Genomic DNA, 10,968 nt, shown 5'->3' with positions numbered 1-10,968 from the left:
CAAATACCCTTTCCTTTAGGTGGCATATCTGAAGCATTAAGAATAACAGACAGCATAAGGTGATCAGAGAACTCCACCATACGACACTCAGGAGCCGAAAAGGCAGAGTCCCCCTTAAAAAAAAACCTGTCTATCCTGCTCTCACAACTACCTCTCTTAAATGTGTACCCGTGCTGTCTGGGCAACGCTTAATATGCGCATCTTCCAGACCTGCTTCCCTGGCTATCATAAAAAGAAAGACGCTATCATATCTCAGGCTGTCAGTGGAGCCTTTCCTGTCTTTGGGCTTAGTGACGGTGTTAAAATCACCTCCAAAGACAACTTGCCGAGATGTAAAAAGGAAAGGCTTAATCTTTGTAAAGAGGCATTTCCTCTCCCATCTAGTTTGTGGTCCATAAATATTTACCAGACATAGATCATGCCCCTTCACAGAGACGTCGAGGACCATACACCTTCCAATCTCTAACTCGATAACCCGCCGACACGTTACCATGCCAGTAAAAAGTACTGCAACTCCGCTGTAAGGCTCGGCCACAAGAGACCAGAAGGAGGGCCCACGTCTCCACTCCCTCTTTGCCAGGTGGACATCGGCAAGGCTATTTAGCCGGGTCTCTTGCAAAAATAAAACATCAGCATCCATCTCGCTGAGCAAAAATAAGGCCATATTGCGAGCCCCTACAGATTTTATGCTGGCAACATTAATCGTTGCCACCTTTATCGGAGTAGGAAATGCCATTAGGATGATTGAGGTAGGCGTTTCTTAGCCTGAGCACCCTCCTCCTTTACTGGAGACCCTGGCCTCTTTAGGGAACATTCTCCCTCATCCTCCTCCATCTGAGACACGGAATTAGAAGACTCCTCTTCCCCGTCAGATAAGGACCCAAACTTGTTTCCCAGAGGTAGATCATCTACCTCTAAAGATGAAGCCGAGGAGGCAGAGGTCAGGACTACTTTATTCCTCCTTCTACTCACCTTGGTCCACTCTCCCTCCTCCCCTAAAACATTACCCTTAAAGGCCTCATCCAGTCAAGTTCCCCCACCCCACATTTGCATATGCATGTATTTATGGACCTTGCTTTGCACACTGGTGCGCAGTCATGTTGAAACAGGAAGGGGCCACCCCCAAACTGTTCCCACAAAGTTGGGAGAATCAAATTGTCCAAAATGTCTTGGTATGCTGACACCTTAAGAGTTCCCTTCACTGAAACTAAGGGGCCAAGCCCAATCCCTGAAAGACCACCCTGCACCATAATTGTCCTCCAGCAAATGATTTGGACCAGTGCACAAAGCAAGGTCCATAAAGACATGGATGAGTGTGTGTGGGGAAGAGGAATTTGACTGGCCTACACAGAGCCCTGACCTCAACCTGAAAGAACACCTTTGGGATAAATTAGAGCTGAGACTGTGAGTCAGGCCTTCTCATCCAAAACCAGTGCCTGACGTCTCAAATGGGCTTCCGGAAGAATTGTCAAACATTCCCATAGACACACTCCTAAATCTTGATGACAGCCTTCCCAGAAGAGTTGAAGCTGTTAAGATTTTGTTCTTTCCATTTGTATATTAAGAGTTCCACATTATTTATACAGACGGTTTTCTTTCTTTCTAGATTAGTTATGGAGCCAGAGATACTTTACTGAGTGATAGAAAGATGTATCCAAACTTTTTCCGGACAGTTCCGGATGATGAGATGCAATATGTGGCCATAGCAAAGTTACTGGAAAGGTTAAAGTGGAACTGGGTCGGGATCCTTACATCTGATGATGAATACGGAGAGAGGGAGATCCGACATCTCAGCAAACATTTTTCTGATCATGGAATTTGTATTGAATTCAAGATTCTGGTGTCTGTAAAGAATTATAATAAAATTCCTCCAGAGCTGCGGAGCTCAACCACGGAAGTTCTTATTATTTGTGGCTCAGTTAGTATGACTTATTACAAGTTTTTGTATGATAATGTCCCTTATTGCACGGAGAAAACATTTATTATACCAGATTCTTGGTCAATGAGTGACATGTTTTTAATTCTCAGTAACTGCAGTTTGGCGTTTACATTCCCCCATCTCTACATAAAGGAAATGCTGGAATATTTTAGTAGTATTTATCCATCCAGACGCCCAAATGACCCCCTGATGGAGGATATTCTCATAACTCAATGTGGATGCTTTTCAAAAAATCAAATGAAAAATGTCCTTATTCCACTCACAACTAGACGTCCTCTTAGGGACTGCGGTGTGGAGACACTTCCACTTGGTTTATATTATCCTGATGAGAAAACATCCTATATAGTGTATATCTCAGTCTACATTTTGGCTCAAGCATTACATGACATGGATTTCTCTTTTAAAATAAATAACAAAAAATCTGAAATAAATCCACACACACTAAAGTATAAGGTGAGAGCATCCAATGAAAGTTTACTCGTATCTTTTTATACTCGGTCAGTTCAGTACTGGAACACAATGCGCCCAGACAAAGATTACACCCAGTTTAGGTTCATGTTCAGTGCTGGTGCAAGGATTTTTGACACCCTAGGCAAATCTACATTTTGCATGCTGATTACTAGTAATGATATTTTTTTCTACAGTACATTTTCGGATACAGTCCCTTATCTTCTCCTCCGATAATTTACCTACTATCGATGTTAGGCTGACTGGCCTGTAGTTTCCAAGGATTTGTCTCTGCCCTTTTTTTGAATATTGGTACCATATTGACTTTTCTCCAATCAGCTGGGACAATTTCTGTCAGTATGCTGTCCGCAAAGATTAGGAGCAATGGTCTGGCTATAACCTGACTGAGTTCTCTGAGGACTCTCTGGTGCAAGCCATCTGGCCCTGGGGATTTATTTGTATTAAGTATATTAAGTCTTCCCTTCATTCCGGCCTCTGTTAGCCACTAGGGTGTGTCCTGCAATGTCACGATATACCTCTTCTTTTCCTGCATAAAAGCTGAGGAGAAGAAGGAATGTTGTACAGTTGCCTTCTCTGTGTCATCTGTAGCCATCCTCCCATAATCGTCTTTTATGTGGGAAATGTGCTCTTATCACACTTTTTTACTGTTACTGTACATAAAATAAAATATTTGGAGTTTTTTTTTTTACTCTGCTCCACTATGTTTCTCTTGTGGTCTTTTTTAACCACTCTAATTGCGTTCTTACAAGTTTTATTGCATTCCTTGTAGTGTGGGCACCTCTCCCACAACCAATAAAAGTGATCTCACTGCGAATCTGTCATGGGGATTACTTTTATCTTAAAAAGAAATGCACAGCATCCCCAAAAATACCGGGGTTATGGCAGCTAGCTGTTGGCATAACCCCGGTATTTAGCGTCAACATACCAACGTACGGGTACATTGTTTTGCGTGAAATGGTTAATATGCTCCTGAAGCATTGCCATTTTTCTTCAGTGTTCAATGTTTCTAGGATTTGATCCGAATTTATGTCATGTAGTAATGACTGCAGTTCAGAAAAATTGCCTTGCGGTGGTAACATGTTTCGGAGCATGCATGGCTCCTTAGTCAGACCTGCATCCATGCTTGCCTGGTGGCCATATGAGAGGGGGGAGGAGAGGGGAGGGGCTGGTGTCTGTTGATAGGCTGGGGGAAAGAGAGGAGGAGTGTAGACCTGTGGATCGGATGGATCTGGAGCCAGGGATATGTAGCCGAGACTCGATCAAGATGTACATGAACTTATTCACCAGCACATCATGGATCGTATATGACGTCCAAAAATTTAATGCAAAGGATGTAGTATGTCAAGGGCATATACATAGAGATCACATTGTGTAAATGAGAGAGATTGGTGATACAAGTCTGGGTGCAGCTCCGGTGCATTGGAAGGTGGTGAAGAATATATATAAGCCAGTGTTCATGGAATATAGTATTAATGTTAAACTGCAGCATGCTGAACATGGGAGGGTTATGTTTAAATTGATGGATGTTGGTTCCATACAGGGACATAGTCATGTGACTGGACATGTCACATATTAAGCACATTAGATTTAGTGTGTGTCTGGTCTTAAAGGGGTTGTAAAGGTTTGTGTTTTTTCACCTTAATGCATTCTATAGTGACATAGTTAGTCATAGTTAGTCAGGTTGAAAAAAGACACACGTCCATCCAGTCCAACCACAAAAAAATAAATAAAAAAACAAAATAAAAAACACAGTACAATCCCATACACCCAACTCTATACCCACAGTTGATCCAGAGGAAGGCAAAAAGCCCCAGCAGAGCATGATCCAATTTGCTACAGCAGGGGAAAAATACTTTCCTGACCCCCCCAGAGGCAATCGGATTTTCCCCGGATCAACTTTACCTTTTAGATGCAAACTGCAGAGGACACGGGCAGTACACACCACGTAGCTTTAGGTGCAAACTGCAGAGGACACAGGCAGTACACACCACGTAGCTTTAGGTGCAAACTGCAGAGGACACAGGCAGTACACACCACATCGCTTTAGGTTCAAACTGCAGAGGACACAGGCAGTACACACCACGTAGCTTTAGGTGCTCACTGCAGCGGACACAGGCAGTACACACCACGTAGCTTTAGGTGCACACTGCAGAGGAAACAGGCAGTACACACCACGTAGCTTTAGGTGTACACTGCAGAGGACACAGGCATTACACACCATGCAGCTTTAGGTGCACACTGCAGAGGACACAGGCAGTACACACACCACGTAGCTTTAGGTGCAAACTGCAGAGGACATGGGCAGTTCACACCATGTAGCTTTAGGTGCACACTTCAGAGGACACAGGCAGTACACACCACATTGCTTTAGGTGCAAACTGCAGAGGACACAGGCAGTACACACACCACGTAGCTTTAGGTGCACACTGCAGAGGACACAGGCAGTACACACACCGCGTAGCTTTAGGTGCAAACTGCAGAGGACACAGGCAGTACACACCACGTAGCTTTAGGTGCACACTGCAGAGGACTTGGGCAGTACACCATGTAGCTTTAGGTGCACACTGCAGAGGACACAGGCAGTACACCACGTGAGAATACTGCAGCTAGCACAATCACCTGCCTGCCAGTAAAATAGGAAGAGCGGATCTATCTATACTATACAGGGTATAAATATATACACAACACCTGTGATGCATATATATCCTCTACACACTGTAACTTTAACTGACTAGCCTGCCTGCTCCATCTACCTACAAAAAAATACACACTCTCTCTCTCTCTCTGACTTCTCTCTCTTAACCGCCGCAACACACTTCACAAGGCCGACCTGCAGGCGGCCTTTTATAGTGTGGGGAGTGTACTAAACCCCCTGAGCCATAATTGGCCAAAGCCACCAGGTGATCAAATACCACAAAAAGAAAGCTCTATTTGTGGGAAAAAAGGATGGCAATTTTGATTGGGAGCCAGGTCGCACAACCACGCAATTGTCAGTTAAAGCGACACAGTGTGGAAACACAAAAAAGGGCAAGGTCCTTAACCTGCATAATGGTCCGAGTCATAAGTGTAATATACTCCTACTGCAGGACATGAATTATGGCAGAACAGGTCTCTGGAATAATGATCCCCAGAGCCTGGGGGGAGATGCCTGTTGAGAACTTGATTTCCTGCAGACTTGATGTCCTGCAGACTTCTCCCTGTCGCCAAGTACCACAGAGTGGCAACTAGCCTTTGTTCGGGAGGAGGGGTTCAGCGGATCAAAATCTCACAGAACCATAACAAACGGTAGAAACAAACCTATAATTTGTATATTTGAAGAACTTCTGAATGGCTGAACTCATGCTCTGGCCAAACTGTTCACCCTTCCTTAGTTGTAATCTATTCTCCCTATATGTATGTATGGACATATACATATACGCACGCCTCTATCTCATTATGCTGTTACTGTGTGCTAATCCTGCTCTAACCATGTCTGTCCCTTCTGGGACCATTAAGATTATACACACACTAAATAGAATGTGCTTAATATGTCACATGTCCAGTCACATGACTCTGTCCCTTTACGAAACCAACATCCATCAATTTAAACATAACCCTCACATGTTCAGCATGCTGCACTTTCATATTAATACTATATTCCATGAACACTGGCTCATATATATTCTTCATCACCTTCCAATGCCACGGAGCTGCACCTAGACTTGTATCACCAATCTCTCTCATTTCCACAATGTGATCTCTATGTATATGCCCTTGACAGGCTACACGCTGATCAAGTCTCAGGTACATATCTCTGGCTCCAGATCCATTCAATCCACAGGTCTACACTCCACCTTTCCCCCTTCTATCAGCAAACACCAACCTCTCCCCTCTCCTCCCCCTCACCTCTCATAAGTACTCTGGGCAAGCATGCACATAGGTCTTACGAAGGAGCAGCCCATGCTCCGAAACGCGTTACCACCCACCGCCTTCATTTGATGTTGCATCGGCCGTGTGCATTCCAGCTTGGTTCCAGAACCAGGGTCACCTCATTAACATCATCAGAGAATATGATAGCTGCAGGACGGCTCTCTTCCCCAGACAGATGAGGATTATAGAGATCCACATGAGGACTAATCATTATATGCCTATGACCTCTTACGCTCTTGTAAGTGTGTTTAATCCCACTGTGCCTGTAATAAATATTTGAACCACTGCCTTTCTCTTTCCTTTACAAAATCCAATTTGTATTTGTTTTTTTATCTGACTTGATTGTATTTTTCTTCTGGGAGAATCAGTGAGTAAATAGATACCCAACATGCCAAACCTTAAATTTTGTGCGCCCGTGAAATGGTGTCAAATTCAGTACCCTATATTTTCTATTGGTGACGCTTCAGAAGCCTCCTATGGATATCAGATTGGCGATAAGTATGAGGTCTTGTATTAGAATTATTGCTCTCACTCCGGCGTGCGTGGCAATATGTAATATGTGTATCGCAATCAAGGTTTTCATGAGTAGGCGCTCCCGGTGAATGCTTTTACATTTGTGCGTGTATATATATGGGGGAGGGGGCCTCATTTTTTTCAGGGGGAAGTGTGATATATCTAGATAAACAATCTATAGTAAAAAAAATACTAAACCTTCTATATACTTGTTATCTATAATCATTTCTGTTATTATTTAAGCTGTCCCGCTATGTAAAAGAAGTCCAGTACAAGGATCCGAATGGCAAGGTCATGATTTTTAATGATAAAGGAGAACTGCCCAGCACAATGGAAATTGTAAATTGGATTACAAGAATTAAAGATACAAATATCACTGATTGGATAATTGTGGGTGACTTTGATGGGTCCCTTTCAGAGGGTCAGCAACTTACACTAGAACCAGAGCGAATATCATGGAAAGGAAACAAGGTGAGTTACACTGGGGAAGCTGATCCACAACTTATACAAGAAACATTCTAGTTTTGACCCTAAACCCATCTCCAGACAAAACCTAACCCCCTCCCCCATCCTGTTCATAGACCGCCAACATCTTCCCTGACTCATTCCATGGTGATTAGATGAAGGTGTCAGGTCTAGATGTGTGGATATAAATGCCAGGATATCTTCTACATTACAGAACAAGTCCAGCTGAATGTGACTGAGTACTAATACCTCCCCCTCCTCATCACACAGACCGGGACATAGACACTCAAAAAAGGACCCAGAATCCTGTGCAGAAGATAAAAGACTTTGGAGTGGAATGACTACCAGTATTATCTATGGCCAGATTCTACTCAGACCTTCTGAATTCATCAGGTTGTAAACAGAAAAAAAAAAACAGTTTAGAGTAGTAGTTCCCCCGATCAGAAATTTGCAGTTACTGCATATATACATTAAAAAACAAAAAACATGGAGCTACCTGGATTTCTGTATGAGTGACTCTTAAAATGCGGTCAAATGCAGTTGATTTTCTCTTTGGATTTTTAAAGCAGTGTTTATGAGTGAGTGAATAACTTATATAGTGCTACAAATGCGAACTGAATTGTTTAAGGCGCTTGGCATCCATTTTTCTTCTATTTACCCATTAGAAAAGATGGGTCTTGAGTTTTTTATGCTTGGGACAAATTATTAGAGGTTACGTGAAATCACTGAGGAAACAATGTTAAAGGGCAATTGGATAACAAACTTCATGTGGTGGAAACAATAGTGTCAACATCAAAATTCTCCGACCACACAGGTTGGATCAGAGAAGGTGTCTGTGAGGACCCGAGTCTAGGATACCTAGTACAATCGGACGGAGTGGATGGGAAGCTTGGTTGTAGACGTGTCATTTGGCCACGGTGACCACACAAGTCTGATTTGACTCCTCCTGTCATGTGATAGAGAGGATCAACACCGTCTGGTGAGTCGGGATCCATATCCTGATTACCTTGTTTTTTACCTGTGGGAAGAAATGTCACAGCCGTAATTCTTGGACAGGAAAACAATTTGTATTCATTTTGGACTTTTAGATTTGAGTTCACATTGAGAACTTTGATGTTGACACTATTGTTTCCACCACATGAAGTTTGTTATCCAATTGTTATTTAACGTTGTTTCCTCAGTAATTTCCCGTAACCTCTAATAATTTGTCACTTCATATATATTTAGTTTCTTGTAGATATCACTGATTGCCCGGTGTCACTTCATCCCAGCAAGCGTTGTATATCAAGGAGTCTATCCAGTGTTGTTGAATTCTCCACCATACTATCAGTTGTTACAGAAGCTGCGTTTAACACAACATTTATAATTTAACTATTTTTAGTAATCAAGGCGCGGGAACCATATGTTTAGCACACATACACATTTTTGAGTATTTTATGTTTGTACTGATAGTTTTGTTGCTGTAACCTTTCTAATGAAAGGATTCTGCTAGTACTCCTAGATGTCTATTTCTGTCTTCTGGATCAGAACATATTCTGTGGTATCCAGACTAATGAAGGGCCACCTTCTGGAATGGTCCATGTGTTTCCACCAAGGTATACTGTACATGCTGCTTCATTGTAAACATCAGAAGCTCGGCTTCCCTACACTATTATATCTGTACTTTTACTCTTGAATAGATCATATAACTCTATATTATCTCAGGTCCCAAGAGGTCAATGCTCTGAGGAATGTCTTCCGGGGTTCAGAAAATCTGTAAGAGAAGGATATCACCCATGTTGTTATAATTGTGCTCCGTGTTCAGAAGGAGAAATATCAAACCAATCTGGTAAGTTTTATGTTTCTATAAGTATAAATTCTGATATTGAATTAGAAAATTAAACATTTAAAGTCCTTTAAAGTGATTCTGTACACACTTTACACTTTGCACCAAACAACTAGAACCAGCTTCCTCCCACTGTCTGTCTGAGAAACACGCCAACATTTATCTAAAAGTAATGGTCAGGAAAATGATTACACTGAAGAGGCCAAAACTGTCAAATAGTTGCATTCTCGGTACACTATGATTAATGTTATTTTCACTTCTTTTTACTCTACAGACAGTGAACTCTGCAAGAAGTGTCCTGAAAATGAATGGCCTAACGAAGCTAAAACTATTTGTAGTGACAAGGTCAATGAGTATTTATCATACGAGGAGGACATTCTAGTTTTATTTTTTTCTATAACTTCAGTCATATTTGCTACAACATCTCTCCTTATATTTGGACTATTTGTTTGGTTTCAGAGCACTCCCATAGTCAGAGCCAATAACCGGAACCTCAGCTTCATTCTGCTCCTCTCCCTCATACTGAGCTTCCTTTCTGTATTCCTGTTCCTTGGCCGTCCTGTGGATATTACCTGTATGCTGCAACAAGTCACTTTTGGAGTTCCCTTCACCATCTCAGCATCTTCTATCCTCGCCAAAACCATCATGGTCTTCATTGCTTTTAAAGCCACCAGACCTGGAAGCTCTTGTAGAAAATGGGTGGGAGTCAAACTTCCCAATACAGTCATGTTATTCTGCTCATCCATTCAGGTTATGAATTGCATTCTCTGGTTGTCCATCTCTCCACCATTTCAGGAGTATGACATGGACTCCTATCCTGGGAAGATCATCATTCAGTGTAATGAAGGGTCAGTTATCGGCTTCTACTCTATGTTGGGTTATATGGGGTTTCTGGCAGCTGTGAGTTTTCTTCTGGCTTTCATGGTGAGGACATTACCGGACAGTTTTAATGAGGCCAAGTACATCACCTTCAGCATGCTGGTGTTCTGCAGTGTCTGGATTGCCATGATCCCGGCCTATCTGAGCACCAGTGGGAAATACATGGTGGCTGTGGAGATATTCGCCATACTGACCTCCAGTGCTGGAATATTATTGTGTATGTTTTCTCCAAAACTCTACATTTTACTTTTCAAACCTGAACTGAACACAAGAGGGACAATGCTGGGGAAGAGAATGATGGAAATGTAACACATTGATTCAATGTATAATGCTGTAGATCAGATTAAACAAATTCAGTCATATTGTTTCCATCATCATCATTATGAATGACATCATCATCAGAATTATGATTTTTGGGGACATTGACTGCCTTCTGTCTGCCTATTGTACATAAGTGGATGGAAGGTGGATGTCACAGGATTGGATGATATTTTAGAGCTTCATTTTTTTTCTTGCTCTTACACGCCCCCCAGCATGCACAAGCAAAGCACTGTCACTGCATTGTCAATTGGACAGTGCTGATCACAAATAATATCCTGTGACCAATCAAAGCATGACACAATGTAACCAACACCTGAAGATATCAGCTTGCCCCCACTTTGCCCTCACACACTGATTGGAGAGTGATAGAAAAGAAAGATTCCAGATCACCAGCCAGTACAAGTGCAATCCAGTACCAGCAGTACCAGAAACAGCTTCAGTCTTCCTTCTATTATCATTCATCCCTCTATAGCACAGATATCAAACACAAGGCCCACGGGCTGAATACGGCTCGCCAGGCCCTGACATGTGACCCTCCAACTCACTTTTGCAGCCGGAATGTGGAACTCCATTCTAGCTCCTCACTGTCACTTTTAAACACAGAAGCCTTCGATGTTTACAAGGGACATCTTTGCTCTCAGTGGTTCCT

General features: G+C 42.4%; 1 protein-coding gene across 1 annotated transcript; it reads left to right on the top strand.

Annotated features, from left to right (window-relative positions):
- The first annotated feature begins 686 nt into the window (after nucleotides 1–686).
- On the top strand, nucleotides 687–10,360 carry LOC120925115 (vomeronasal type-2 receptor 1-like). Its single transcript, XM_040335989.1, has 6 exons — nucleotides 687–749; nucleotides 1,607–1,918; nucleotides 7,073–7,300; nucleotides 8,747–8,834; nucleotides 8,925–9,122; nucleotides 9,394–10,360. The coding sequence occupies exons 1-6, from the start codon at nucleotides 687–689 to the stop codon at nucleotides 10,305–10,307; spliced, it is 1,803 nt and encodes a 600-aa protein (XP_040191923.1). The 3' UTR covers nucleotides 10,308–10,360.
- The last annotated feature ends 608 nt before the right edge of the window (nucleotides 10,361–10,968 follow it).

Source organism: Rana temporaria, chromosome 1 (genome assembly GCF_905171775.1).
Source record: "Rana temporaria chromosome 1, aRanTem1.1, whole genome shotgun sequence".
NCBI lineage: Eukaryota > Metazoa > Chordata > Amphibia > Anura > Ranidae > Rana > Rana temporaria.
This window is presented reverse-complemented; position numbering and strand designations above follow the sequence as displayed.